Source organism: Equus przewalskii, chromosome 5 (genome assembly GCF_037783145.1).
Source record: "Equus przewalskii isolate Varuska chromosome 5, EquPr2, whole genome shotgun sequence".
In the NCBI taxonomy this organism is placed as follows: Eukaryota; Metazoa; Chordata; class Mammalia; order Perissodactyla; family Equidae; genus Equus; species Equus przewalskii.
The window spans coordinates 72,790,165-72,805,963 of record NC_091835.1 but is presented as its reverse complement, the minus strand read 5'-3'; the positions used below and the strand labels follow the sequence as shown (position 1 = coordinate 72,805,963).

General features: G+C 36.2%; 1 protein-coding gene across 1 annotated transcript; it reads left to right on the top strand.

The window, feature by feature from the left end:
* The first annotated feature begins 5,194 nt into the window (after positions 1–5,194).
* Positions 5,195–6,209, top strand: LOC103556559 (olfactory receptor 9K2-like). The gene has a single exon (XM_008528716.2). The coding sequence runs from the start codon at positions 5,247–5,249 to the stop codon at positions 6,207–6,209; it is 963 nt and encodes a 320-aa protein (XP_008526938.2). The 5' UTR covers positions 5,195–5,246.
* The last annotated feature ends 9,590 nt before the right edge of the window (positions 6,210–15,799 follow it).

Genomic DNA, 15,799 nt, shown 5'->3' with positions numbered 1-15,799 from the left:
CCCTTTAGCTAGGAAAACTTTCTTGGGCATCTCTTAGAGTGCAAATTTGGCATAATGTATCCTAGTTTTCCTTTATCTGAACGGTTCCTGAATTTGCCTTCAATTCTGAAGTGTATTTTCCTTGATATAACATTTTGGTTTGGTCTCTTCCCCCATCTGTAAGCACTTTAAAGATGCTGTTCCATTGTCTTCTGGTTTGAATTGTTTCTGACAGTCTATGCTCTAACTTGTATTTACCTGTATTAACATCTCTTTTTCCCTAGCAATTTCACTAACGTTCTCTTTTTGATTCACTTTCAGAAATTTTATTCTGATGTGCCTTCATTTGATTTTCTTTCTCTTTATCCTCCTTGAGTTTGTGAACTTTCTTGCATCTGTTAGTTTATAGTTGTCATCAACTTTGAAAAAGGTTTTGAGAGTTATAGTTTCTAACATTTCTGGCCCCTCTTCTTCCAATTACCTTTGTAATATTTTCTCATTTCTCACTGAATGTCTGTTCATTTTTTCCCTATTTACTCTATGCTTATGTTTAATTTATTTCTATTGCTATGTGTTCTAGTTTAAAACATTTTCTTCTTGATATGTTTCCTTTTTCTCAGGAGTTGCAGTCATTCTCTGCTTATTGTCCAATATCTAATAATATTTGGTCCGTATATTTTCTCCAGAGTTTAGTTTTTTGTTACAGAAGGCAAAACTTGCAGTAGTTATTCTTTCATGAAAGATGTGACAACATCTTAAATTTATTGCTCTTTAAACATTAAATGCCCTTTAAATTTGTAGTAAACACACACTTCAGTGAGATTTTATTATTCCTTATGTATTGAAGTATTTTATTTGTTAATATTGTGCTTAAAAATGCTTAAATTAACTTTATGAGATTTATCTATAATTTTTTATTTTGATGTCTATGTGAGACTGATGACAGACATAAACACAGTCAGGAAATCTTTCCTTTATGACTATTCCTGAAAGAGCTTATGCATAAAGTCTTATTTCTTTATTAAACATTTGGAAGTAAACACTGGTGAAGCCATTTAGGCAAGGGCCATTCTTCATGGGAAGATTACTAATGAAAATGTAATTTCTTTAATAGAATACTTTAAACTTTAAATTTCTTTTTATACATCATTTTGTTCTATTTAAAATAATTTTATTTAAAAAAACAAGAATTGGTAAAAATACAGCTTACTACACTCCGTTTTTTAATATCAGTAGGCTCCTTAGTGACATCCCATCTTTCATTTCTGATGCTTATGATTTAATGCTGCTAGTTTACCATTGTTAAGTTGGCTAGGGGTTTAAAATCTTTCTGATAAGAGTCTTACTCATCTTTCAAAGAATCGAGGTTAAGCTATGTGATTACTCAGTATTATTCACATTTTTTCTATTTAACTAATCTTTATCTACATTATTCACCTTCTTTCATTTTTTGCTTTGACTTCCTGTTTTCTGTTTCACATTTTTAAGGTAGATTAACTTATCGATGATCCTGCTTTTCTTCTTTGTACTATTTACCGAGAAGGTTTTGTATATCCATCTAAGTACTTCTTTTTCTGCCTTCTAGAAGTTAGATATATCATAATTTATTACAATTTAATTTAATTTCTTTTTTATTCCTTGGATTTTTAGGAAGTGTTTATTTTTGATGTCTATGTTCATAGAGTTTTCTGGTTATCTAATTATTATTGATTTCCATATTAATTCGACATGATCAAAGAACACTCACTGAATGATTTCAACCTTTGAATTTGTGATGAGTTTCTTAATGTCCCATCTATTATGAATGACAGTAAGAGTTTGATATGTATGTATAAGCAGTAGCATGTTGTTATCGCTAATGCTATTGTGGGAAATTTAAAGATGAGAAAAAGTATATGGGATTCTGGTTCATTTCATAGATTAGATATCCAAGCTCTGCCCCATGTGCTTTCTAGTCACCGATGTTGGAAAATTAAAGTGTTTCCTGCTACTAGGGTTCTTGACTCAGATTTTGTTCTACCAATTATATCCATACAAACTCAGAATTTGGAAGAGGATCAACTTTTTGTTCCTTTTGTCTTTTTCTACCTTTTGGGAAGGTTGTGGAAACAGGTGGGTTTTCTTCTGCAGCATTGTAGTGTCCCCAACTTCCTAGAGAAGCTATTTTGATGAATGAGAAAGTAATGACCTTTTTTTGTTTCTATGTATCTGATCCTTGGGTCTGAGCTATGATGCTGTGTTTTGAAATCATACTTCCAACGGTAGCCCTCTTTGTGAATTAATCCTATGTGGCTCTAAGGGTCATTACAAGAGTATCACTCGAAGTTCCTTCAGCCTTTCCAAATTTGATAAGCCTTGGTTCACATTAATAAATAATTTCTAGCTTAAAATACCTAGACTGCTTTCTCTTCCTACACTGACCAAACTTTTACTAATACTGTATTGTGATATGGAAAAGCTCTGGCCCCATATCATCTCGCCATCTATACGCCAAAAAATTCCAGAGAAATTCTGGTAATAACTTCTAATTAAAAGAGAGATTTTACAGAAATAGGATTAAAATTAACAGAGAGAAACATTGAGGTAAAAATGACATCCTTGTAATATTCAGCTCATTAAATAGGGTATCATGTCTCTGATTTAAAATTAGTCTTTTAGTCACACAGTAGTTTTTTGGTTTTTTTTAATAAAGGTCACCTTCATGTAATGGTTCTCAACCTTCATTCTGACAACTTTTTTTAACAGTTTTTTTTTTTTAAAGATTGACATCTGAGCTAACAACTGTTGCCAATCTTCTTTATTTTTTCTGGTTTTTCTCCCCAAATCCTCCCAGTACATAGTTGTATATTTTAGTTGTGAGTCCTTCTAACTGTGGGATGTGGGACGCTGCCTCAGCATGGCCTAATGAGGGGTGCCATGTCCATGCCCAGGATCCCAACCAGAGAAAACCTGGACTGCCCAAGTGGAGTGCGCAAACTTAACCGCTCAGCCGTGGCACCGGCCCCTCACACAGTAGTTTTTAATAATTTTTAAATATAGGTATTGATCTCATAACTATTTTTACTGAGTATTTTTTAAAATTTTTACTGATTTCTTTTGTTTCTTCCATTATATTTTCTAACTGTTTAGTATTGAAGGAAAGCATAGAATTAGCAAAACATTGTCTGACTTTGTGATTTAGAAGGCATTTGTCATATCACGAAATATGTCTACATCAAGAAATACAGGTAAACCATAATTGGGAGTGAATTTTTGTCTTTTTTAAATCAGAGCAAATGTAATTTACTACATAATTTAAAATATCCATTTATCTAAAACTTTTCTCAAGGTGTAAAAACTTTTCTATCTCTTTCTCTATGCCTATAAATATGTCCGCTGTGATAATTATCAGAAAGCTTTTCTTTGTCAATGAAGGAAATAAAGTCCAGAGAAATTCCCAAAAGATACTCATAAGCAGAGAAGGAGAAGACCCTTGTATTTGGACTATTATTAGACTGTTTGGATCTGAGGTTCCCACAGTCCTCATGGACAACAGCCCTAGAGCCTGCACTTGTGTCTCTGTAATTGACTTTGTGATTACTCCTCTCCCAGTGGAATTCATCACAGAGGATGAGCAAAACCTCAATGCTGAAATATCCTAAAATAAGATTTTACAGGAATAAAAATAACTAAGGCCATCATAAAGAACCACCTTTGATACTGTACCAGATGATCATGGACTCTGGATGACACAAGGTTGCTATGCTCCTTAAATACCATGATCATCCATACGTGAAGACATATACAGTATACGAGAAGTCAGAAAAGGATGTTTCCTTGATATATATTTCTTGTCTTGACTGAGGAGTGAGAGCCCTTGAATTGATGCAGCTTTGGTAGAACGTCATTTACGGCAGTGTAAGGATTGGAAGGTTCACCAGCTTCTCTCTCTGCTTCAAACAAAGGGCTAAATGATCACAGCATTTTTTAAGTAAGCAACTACCAATGGAAATGAAATATTTGTAATGAGGCAATAGAAATGCATTTATTTGGGGGCCAGCCCTGTGGACTAGTGGTTAATTTCTGCATGCTCTGCTCCTTTGTCCTGAGTTCAGTTCTCTGGAGTGGACCTGCACCACTTCTCAGCAGCCACACTGTGGTGAAGACCCAAATACAAAATAGAGGAAGCTTGGCACAGATGTTGGCTCAGGGAGAATCTTCCTCAAGGAAAAAGAGGAAGAATGGCAACAGATGTTAGCCCAGGACAAATCTTCCTCAGCAGAAAAAACAAAAAACAAAAAAACCTTTATTTGGGAGAATAATTTTGATCTAAGAAAATGAACGTACATTTTTAATTACCTTTATAGAATTTTATTTTATCTGTGCTTAGTGATTTTGATGTTATTAATTTTTTTTTTAAAGATTGGCACCTAGGCTAACAACTGTTGCCAATCTTCTTTTTTTTTTTTTTTTTGAAGGATTGGCACCTGAGCTAACTGTTGCCAATCTTTTTTTTTTTCTGCTTTATTTCCCAATCCCCCCTGGTACATAGTTGTATATCTTAGTTGCAGGCCCTTCTAGTTGTGGGATGTGGGACGCCACCTCAACGTGGCCTGACGAGTGGTGCCATGTCCACGCCCAGGATCCGAACCCTGGGCTGCTGCAGCAGAGCGTGCAAACTTAACCACTCAGCCACGGAGCCGACCCCTGATGTTATTAATTTTTAAGTAACAATAACTTATCTGTTTTTATTGCACTTTAAAAGATGGCTACAGTAATAATGGAAAATAAATAGATTTAAGTAGAATAAGGTAAAAATATTTTGAAATATATATATATATAACTGTCATGTAATAAGCCAAACACTAACTTGGCTGACATAATTCCTACAAACACTATAACAGAAATTATAAATACTTCTTATATTCTAGATTCTATGTACAGCATATGTTAAATAAAGATAATTTTTAACTATAAATATTTTGGGACTAGAAATTCAGAATGGGAGTAAGATTAGACAATAAAATATGCTACATTCTTGCTCAACTCCATGCAAATGAATGATTTAAATACAGTAACTAAAAAACTTCTTAATAGGAGAACAGTCTCAGAAGCCTAGTGCTATCTAATCCAAATTCTTGATACTTCATGACATCAACATTGTTTTATATGCAACATTTAACTAAGCTGTAAATAGTTTATTTCCACATTTATGAGAGCATTTACGGCACTAGGATCAAAGCCAAGAGTTCATTTATTTGCTTTCTGCTTCTCAGCAGGGTTCTGCCATGGGTGACAGGGGAGCAAGCAATCACTCAGAACTGACTGACTTCATTCTTTTGGGCTTCAGGGTCCGCCCAGAGCTCCATATCTTCCTCTTCCTGCTAATTCTGCTTGTATATGCCATGGTCCTTCTGGGGAATAGTGGAATGATAACCATCATAATGACCGATCCCCGGCTGAACACACCAATGTATTTCTTCCTAGGCAACCTCTCCTTCATTGATCTCTTCTACTCCTCTGTTATTGCACCCAAGGCTATGATCAACTTCTGGTCTGAGAACAAGTCCATCTCCTTTGCAGGCTGTGTGACCCAGCTCTTCCTCTTTGCTCTCTTCATTGTGACTGAGGGATTTCTCCTGGCAGCCATGGCTTATGACCGCTTCATCGCAATCTGCAACCCTCTCCTCTATTCTGTTCAGATGTCTACACATCTCTGTACGCAGTTGGTGGCTGGTTCTTATTTTTGTGGTTTCATCACCTCAGTTCTTCAGACCAGCATGACATTTATTTTATCTTTTTGTGCTTCTCGGGCCATTGACCACTTTTACTGTGATTACCGTCCACTTCAGAGGATTTCTTGTTCTGATCTCTACATTCATAAGATAGTTTCTTTTTTCCTATGCAGCATTATCATTTTGCCTACCATAATTGTCATTATTGTGTCCTATATGTATATTGTGTCCACAGTGTTAAAGATACGCTCCACGGAAGGACGTAAGAAAGCCTTCTCCACTTGCAGCTCTCACCTAGGAGCTGTGAGTGTACTATACGGTGCCATCATTTTTATGTATGTCATCCCTGACAGATTTCCTGAGCTGAGTAAAGTAGCCTCCTTATGTTACACCTTAGTCACTCCCATGTTGAATCCTCTGATTTACTCTCTGAGAAACAAAGATGTAAAAGAAGCTCTGAGAAAGATCCTGGGGAAAAAATTATTTTTATTTAATTCGATTTTAAAATTTATGTAACTGAAAGGCCTGGACTTTATGAAAATTTAGGGAAGCACTTACGCAAAAAATGCACCTCCTGATGTTAGAAATATTTAATCTTAATGAGTTTATTTCTTTGAATTCCGTGTAATTTCAGTTGAAAATATATTTGCATCATATTTTGCCTGGCTGTTGATTTGGAAGTGCAATGGCTTTCTCCATACTTCATCTTCATTTCGGTTAAATATAAGATTGACATGTCTTTTGTCTTTATGGAAAAATGTATTCTTAGTTTTCTGCTGTCTTGTTATTTGAGATTTATTGTTTATCATGAAACAGTAACATATGTAATGTGGATGTGTACATAATTGGTAGAGGTAACAAAATTTGATGTCATAAGCAGATAGATGAAAATATCAGGTTTACTGAAGAATTCTTTTTGTGTACTTAGAGAATCAGATACTCTGCAGTGTACAGAATCCAAAGGATGCTATGTGAGTCACTCTTAATTGTCCAGTGGCTGAATGAGTGACACACTTATTTCACGGTTTCTCATCTTGAATATGTTATTCATGAAAATTCTCACCTTTCACAAGAAAACAGTTATGAAAATAAATTAAAATTACACATAGGTTTTTTGTTATATATGTCTTTGTGACAATTCGCCAAATTGATATTGAATTTTTATGTACTCTTTACCATACAAACATCCCTAGGAATAAATGATTTCTATACTTAACCTCACAATCTAATGAGGAGACAATTGTTGAATAGAGAACTAAACTGCCACATGGTAAACCCAGTGAAAAGAGATAGATAGAAAATACAAAGGGAGTGGAGTCTCTACAAGAGAGCGGTCTTAATGATCAGGGAAAACTTGTAAGCACATTTTTAAAAATAACATAGAACTGAACAAGATGAAATAGATAGGTTTCTCTGCAAAGAGAAATAAATAACTATATAGTCAACTGCGTGATGTTTAATAACTGCTTTTTAATGCACAAGATAGGGATAGATGGGATTTAAAAGGAAATTCATACAGATCATGCAAATCTATATGACAAACCAAGGAAGATAAATTTTATTCTGTAGACAAAGGGTAAGCATTGGGCATTTTTCAGAAAGGTAGTATCATGTTCATATTGGCATTTTAAAAAAAATAACAGTGGAAGCTGGTGAGAAATAAATATTCATACAGAGAAGATGGGAGTCACAGAAAATGTGCGCTCACCCAAGTAAGAGCTTATGGTGGCTTTAAAAAGGGCAGTCTTATCACAGATAGTGAAGAGAGGAAGTATCTTTAAAATAGCAGGTAAAATATGCTGAATATTGATCGATGGTTGATAAAATGAGAATGAGGTATCAGTGAATAATGACTTTTAATGTTTCAGCATCTATTACTGGGGAAATGCTACCTCACAATGAGGACAATGAGGAAGAAAATATAATATTAATAAGAGGTAATTGTTAACTTAGGAGCTAAGAAGATAAGCTCAGGAATCAGACTGAGCTTTCACATTCTGTTTTCCCTCTGTAGCTTTGGGCAGGTTACATAATATCTCTATATTTTCATTTCCTCATGTCAAATGGGGTGCATAATACAATCTACATCTTAGAGTTACTTGAAGGATTAAATTATATAGATTTCATATAAATTGGTTAAATCTGTATACTTAACAGGTGCCAGATTTGTTCTTTCCTCATGCCCTCAACACCACGTCATGTGAAATCTCAGAGAGGAAGAAAATAATTTTCTCTGCCCCTTTCCCTGACTCTCTGTCATGGAGCATCCACAATTCTCCAGGATGCCCTTTTTTAATTTCCATAGACAGATCTTGAGGAACTGCTTGTGTATTTCAGTTTTTTCTTTCTGATGAGAACTAATAGAAAAGATTAAAAAATGACAAATAAAAACAAACAGGGCCTCCAATTAGATGCAAAATAGTATCCTACCATCAAATACTGTACCTATCTCTATACCCATGTCTTTATTTAATGGTCCCCTCTACAACTTAACAAATGCTTCCTTTTTCATCCACATTTTTAAAAATATGGATTACTGGGGAAAATTGTGAACACACTGGGTAGAAAAACTTTATGAAGATCTTCAGGTAAGTGGTCACTGTGCTAAGGTGGAGTCCTGCCTCTCTCCGCAGAAGAAGCAGAAATATATTTAGGTTGAAAGAGGTACATTTTGCTAACCCTCCTCTGGGAGTACAATATAGAATTCTTCAGGCAGCACTCTGAGTCCTGTAACGGAACAAGCCTGCAATGAAAGGGGCTCCTGATTCTTTGTAATTCCAGCCCACCTAATGACCAGGCACAGTGTTCTTGTCCATTGGATATTGATATTCTTATGTTAAACTGAGAAATAAATCCTAGCAATAGAGTTGACTGTCCAGGGAGAAGAATGTTCCTCTATATTCACTACACATCTCCCTGCAACCACCATCAGACTCCACACATACACATAAACACAAACATAATTGTAGTCTCTCTCTGTCTCTGTCTCTCTCTATCTCTGTCTCTCACACACAAACACATACACATCACACATACAACACACACCAGAATACCTTCGAGAAAAACTTCAAAGAATGGTCACTGATTGAATCATCTCCTAGAGCAATGTATGTCCAATGACATCCAGCTGACTCAGAAAAGAATTTTCAGGCTGAGGTAGAGGCTAACAAACCTTACTCTAAGAGGATATGCATCAGGTTGGTGTCAAAATGGTGGCATAGGCAGACTCTGAACTCACCTCCTCCCATGAACATAACCAAGTTAAAACTATTCTTAGAAAGATTACTCCTGAAAAGGAACTGAAAATTGGATAAAAAGAACCCCTGCAACATGGGGCAGTCCTGACCGAGGCAGAAGAGGCAAAATTCCTTTATGGAGAGAAAAAAAACACCTTTGCAAGCCATGGTACTTCATAGCCATCCAGGAGAAATCCTAAGGTATGCAGCCTTCCCTGGAGGAGTGGGGAACCTGAGTAGGGGAATGTTACCACAATAAGCATCCTTCAGACTCAAAACAACTGAAACAAGTGTCATAATATCTGGCTTTGCTGGCTATTAACTACAACAGGGAATAGCCCTAGAAAAGTTATTGGACGTAAGTGGGAAAAAGTCAGCTCTTAAAGGACCCATACACAAATTCACCTGTTTGGGGAAGCAACCTAAAGTCACCAGAAAGAAAGGTTCACAGTCCTTTCATGAAAACAGACTCACTTGATATGCTATGAGTGCATCTCAGTGAGAGGTGAGACCTCTCCAGGGACTGAGAAATTGGCAGCAGCCATTATTACAACCTAGTACAAGCATGCTAACAGATGCTGGCAGAGGCCATTGGAGTTTTCTCCTGGCCTATTAGCCTAGGGTGTGTTCTGACCACTAGAGTGCCAATTTAAACAAGCTCACGTAGGTCAGGCAGCCCACCCTAGGAACTGGTCCCACCCAACAGCAAGCCCTCAGGCAACTTTTCAGCCTGAATAGCCTGGGTACCTGGATCCTCTGGAGGCAATGAAGTAGGTCTGCCTCTTCAAGACAGGGCATGCAAGAGGAGAGGCTGGAGTGGGTAGGCCATTGCTGGAGTGTGGGAGGGGCCTCTGCAATGAGGCAGCTGGTTACACTCCAGGGGATTGGGACATATACATGGGCCAGGACTGTGTTGATGAAGTGTGTAGACCTCTGGGCTGTGGGGCTTATCAGTGGCAGAAGACCTGTGCTTCTCAAACAGCAACAGAAGGGATCGGCCCCACTTTCCAAAGCCTGAAACAATTGGGTGCTCCTGTGCCTGGTACTGGCCCCACTCAGTTGCAATCCTGAGAGGGCTGGGCAACAGCCTTGCAGGCTGGAGGTCTACAGCAATTTTAAGCCCCTGAGCATAGCAACCAGTCATGATGGCGGCCTACTCACTTAACAGAAAAACTGCAATAAGAAGACGCTATTAGACCTTGCAGCCAACTGTGCAAGGGCTCCTAAAAACCTGATAAGTGACTGAAGGGTCCATAGTAGGCACACAGAGCTGAGCATTACAAACGGCTGGTCAGGGAACAGACTAGACTCCCTGGGCACCTGCAACAAGAGCAAGCCTGCCACAACAGATGGACACAAATAGTCCACACAGGGGTCATTCCTGGAACTGCTGATGAGAAGGAAGCACACTCTGGGCCTCCAAAGACATCTCTTATGTAACACAACTTCTCCAAGATCAGGAGACACACCTGACCCACCTAATACACAGATAAAAGCACAAAGAAAAAGGCAAAATGAGGAGGCAAAGGAATACATTCCAAGCAAGGGAACAGGAAAAAACCCCAGAAAAGAACTAAATGAAACAGAAATAAACAATCTACCTGACAAAGAGTTCAAACAAAAAGTCATAAGGATGCTCACTGATCTTGGGAAACGAATGGATGAACACAGTGAGAAGATCAAGAAATAACGGGAAAATATACAAAAGGACCAAAGTTCTTCATTTCTTCAAAAATGAAGGATACAATACTAGAAATGAAAAATTCACTAGAGAGACTCAATAGCAGAGTAGATGATACAGAAGAATGGATCAGTGAGCTGAACAAAAGACCAGAGTAAATCACCCAAGCTGAACAGATAAGAAAACAAAGAATTAAAAAGAACGAGAACAGTCCAAGGAAACTCTGGGACAACAGCAAGCACACTAACATTTGTATTATAGGCATCCCAGAAGGAGAAGAGAAAGACAAAGGGGCAGAGACTCTATTTGAAGAAATAATAGCTGAAAAGTTTCCTAACATAAGGAAGGAAACAGACATCCAAGTACAGGAAGCACAGAGAACACCAAACAAGATAAACACAAGGAGGTCCACACCAACACAGGTTATAATTAAAATGTCCAAAATTAAAGATAAAGAGAAAATCCTAAATACCACAAGGAAAAGACACCAAGTTACATACAAAAGAAACCACATATGGTTATTAGCTGACTTCTCAGCAGAAACCTTATAGGATAGAAGGGAGGGGCATGATATATTTACAGGGCTGAAAGGAAAATACCTACAGCCAAGAATACTCTACCAGCAAGGTTACCATTCAGAAGGGAAGGAGAAATAAACAATTTCCTTGATAAGCAAAAATTAAAGGAGTTTATCACCAAGAACCAGTTTTACAAGAAATGCTAAAGGGACTTATTTAAGTGGGAAAGAGAAGACCACAAATGGGAATAAGAAAATTATTTTTTAAAAAAACAAAGGAGAGCTGGCCTGTGGCCGAGTGGATAAGTTCACACACTTTGCTACAGTGGCCGAGGTTTTTACTGATTTGAATACTGGGCATAGACATGGCAGTGCTCATCAGACCATGCTGAGGCAGCATCCCACATAGCACAACCAGAGGCACTCACAACTAGAATATGCAACTATGTGCTGGGGGAGCTTTGGGGGACAGAAGAAAGAAAAAATTTTTTTAAAAAAAGAAGATTGACAACAGTTGTTAGCTCAGGTGCCAATCTTTAAAAAAAAAGGTAATAAATTTACTGGTAAAGGCAAAAATACAATAAAGGTAGCAGATTAGCCACCCAGGAGGATAATGTGGAGATCAAAAGACAAAAGTACTAACATCACCTATTTCAATGATAAGAAGGTAAAAAAAAAATACAAAATAAGAGGTTAGATATACCAAAAACATAAAATGTGGGAGTGGGGAGCAAAAGATTAGAGCTTTTAGAAAGAGGTCAAACTAAAGAGACGATTGAGTCCATATAGATTACCATATATGTAGATTATTATATATGAACCTCATGGTAATTACAAAGCAGAAACCTATAATAAATACACAAATAATTAAGTGAAAGGAACCCGAACATAATATGAAAGAAAGCCATCAAACCACGAGGGAAGAGAAGAGAGAAGAAAGGAACGGAGAAGAACTATTAACACTCAGAAAAGAAGCAATAAAATGGCAATAAGTACATATTTATCAATAGCTACTTTAAATGTCAATGCTCCAACCAGAAGGCATAGGGGTTCCAATTGGAAAATTAAAAAAGACCCATATATATGCTGCATACAATAAACACACTTCATACCTAAAGATTGTCACAAACTTGAATGAAGGGATGGAAAAAGATAGTCCATGAAAATGGCAAAGAAAAGGAAGCTGGGATAGCAATACTTATATCAGACAAAATAGTCTTTAAAACGAAAACGGACTTATTTCATTCAGCATAATACCCTCAAGGTCCATCCATGTTGTGACAAATGGCCGGATTTCATCATTTCTTATGGCTGAGTAGTAGTCCATCATGTAGAAATACCACATCTTCTTTATCCATTCGTCCCTTCATGGGCACCTAGGTTGCTTCCATGTCTTGGCTATTGTGTATAATGCTGCAATAAACATAGGGGGGCAAGTATCTGTATGCCTTTGTGTTTTCAAGTTCTTTTGATAAATACCCAGCAGTGGGATAGCTGGATCATATGGTAGATCTATCCTTAATTTTCTGAGGATACTCCATATTGCTTTCCATAGTGGTTGCGCCAGTTTGCACTCCCACCAGCAGTGAACAAGGGTTCCCTTCTCTCCACATCCTCTCCAACATTTGTTGTTTCCTGTCTTGTTAATAATAGCCATTCTGACTGGAGTGAGGTGATACCTCATTGTAGTTTTGATTTGCATTTCCCTGATAGCTAATGACGTTGCTCATCTTTTCATATGCCTGTTGGCCATCCATATGTCTTCTTTGGAGAAATCTCTGTTCAGATCTTTTGCCCATCTTCTAATTGGATTGTCGGGTTTTTTGTTGTTGAGCTGTATTAGTTCTTTGTATATTTTGGATATTAACCCCTTATCTGATATATGGTTTGCAAATATCTTCTCCCAATTGTTAGGTTGTCTTTTCGTTTTGTTGATGGTTTCTTTTGCTGTGCAGAAGCTTTTTAAGTTTGATGTATTCCCATTTGTTCATTTTTTCTTTTGTTTCCCTTGCCCAGTCAGACAGGGGAAGCAACCTAGATGCCCATCAAGGGACGAATGGATAAAGAAAATGTGATATTTATACATGATGGACTACTACTCAGCCATAAGAAATTAGGAAATCTGTCCATGTATGACAACATGGATGGACCTTGAGGGTATTAGGCTGAGTGAAATAAGTCAGAGGGAGAAAGTCAAATACCATATGATCTCACTCATAAGTAGAAGATAAAAACAATGACAAACAAACACATAGCATTGGAGACTGGATTGGTGGCATAGGGGAAGGGGGGGAGGGCAAAAGGGGTGATTAGGCTCACATGTGAGGGGATGGACTATAATTAGTTTTCAGGTGGTGAACATGATGTAATCTACACAGAATTCAAAATATATTATGATGTACATCCAAAAATAAATAAATGAATTTAAAATTTTTTTTAAAAAGAATGAAATAAAAATATTGTTTAAAAAAAAACAAAAAGAAGATATACAGACAGCAAACAGGCACATGAAAAGATGCTCAACATCACTAACTATCAGGGAAATGCAAGTCAAAATTACTATGAGATATCACTTCACTCCTGTCAGAATGGCTATAATTAACAAGACAGGAAACAACAAGTATTGGAGTGGACATGGAGAGAAGGGAACCCTCATACACTGCTGGAGGGAGTGCAAACTGGTGCAGCCACTATGGAAAACAGTATGTAGATTCCTCAAAAACTTAAGACTAGATCTACCAAACGATCCAGCTATTCCATTGCTGGGTTTTATGAACTTTTTTTCTTACTAATTTTAACATGTTTAATGGAAAGGAAATTTTTGAAATGAGTCAAAAAAGACTCTAAGCTGTTGGAAAGACTCACTGAAGAATAAGATATAGTTTTTGCTAAGGAGACATTCACTTGCTATTGCAAAAAGCAAAAATGAGTAAATGTGATACATTTAAAATACAATAGAAAAGATGAGAGAGCATAGAGGAATATTTGATTCTCGTAAGTGCAGCTTGACTGCTAAGAATTAAACTATTTTTTGAGCCAGCTCTGATTCAATGCTCACTGCTTCCTCTGCCAGGTTGGTTTCACAGTCGCTCGATCACACCACCCATCTGTCAGTTGCCATGCCGTGGCAGTGGCTCACATAGAACTAGAAGGACTTACAACTAGGATATACAACTATGCACTGGGGCTTTTGTGAGGGAGAAAAAAAAAGGAAGATTGGTAATAGAAGTTAGTTTATGGTGAATTCTTCCCTGAAGAAAAAAATCAAACTATTTTTCTACATATAGGTATATAGAGCATATATTTTTAAATATCTATAAAATTATAATGATCTCATTTTCTCATCTGTTAAATCATACAGTAATATTTCCTGAAAAAAATGCTATTACATTCCATATCATTTGTTCATCATATAAGAACTGAAATATATGTACAATTTTACAAAGTTCAAAACACCTACAATTCATTATGATGAGTCATAATAATTTGTTAAATCCTAAAAGTTGAAAGGTAAAAATCTGACATTTATTTGCTAAACATACACACAAGTGATGTAATATAGGCTTATGCTTCTCAAAGATGATAACAGCAGAAATATAATTTTCTCAAAACAACATATAAAAGGAACAAATATAAAACAAGAAAGTATTAAAAATGACAAAAATTGAAGAAAAATAATGGATTATAACAATGAGTGTGAATGAGATATACTGCCCTCATTTTAAGAAAATTACTTTTCTGTTGGAGGAGGGGAAACTTGATTTATAAAAGTTCATGGCTATAAGAGATTACATGGAAAAGTTGAAAATCAAAGCATAATAAGATGTATTATGAGTGATATCCTACATATGGGTAATTACATAGGCTTTCCATCTCATGAGTTTTCTAAATTATGTTTGATGGTTGAAGCAAAAATTATAATACTGTCTTCTTTGGTTCTAAATGTATGTACATGAAATATTTAAGAAAATTATATTATTAATGAGAAGGGTAAATAGACAAAATGAGAAAGTAAACTCCTATACTTAAATATAAGTGATTCTATATAACTTAGACTTATATTTCTCAAAGATGAAAGCAGCAGGATAATTATTTTCTTAATAGTAAAATACAAGCTGAAGAAATATAGAAAGAACAAAGATATTAAAAATGGCAAAAGTGAAAAATAACAGATTACTACAATTAACGTAAATGATATAGATTTCTCCCATTTAAGAATAAATTGTCTCTCCTGTGGATATGTGGGGAGAAGGAGTAGGAGATTGAGTTTTAAAAAGTCACGTTCACAAAATGCCTGTTAAAAATCAAAGTTTTAGTAAGATATACCAGATAAAATTTAAAGATAATCCAAATGCTATGTTGATATTAAATAATATTGATAACAAATAATATGATGTAATACCATAAATCAAAAATTGCTGTAACAGAGAAAATGACCAAAGTAACAAGCAATACTCTAACACATTTGGTTTGTGATATACCAAAAAAACAAATGTTAATGAAGTTAGAGAGGTTTGAATACAATTATTGATACATTTGAGTTAATAAATATCTTTATAACGTCAAACCTTTAGAGTATAAAACTTCCTCTGAGCCACTGCCACACATTCTTTGCCTCTGCAGCTTTTGGATTCAGAAAGTTCTGTGTTCTCGTCCCAGCCTTGGTTGCTAC

Bases quoted from the DNA above. Each gene is read 5' to 3' on its own strand.
- LOC103556559 (XM_008528716.2), top strand. From the start codon at position 5,247: ATGGGTGACAGGGGAGCAAGCAATCACTCAGAACTGACTGACTTCATT.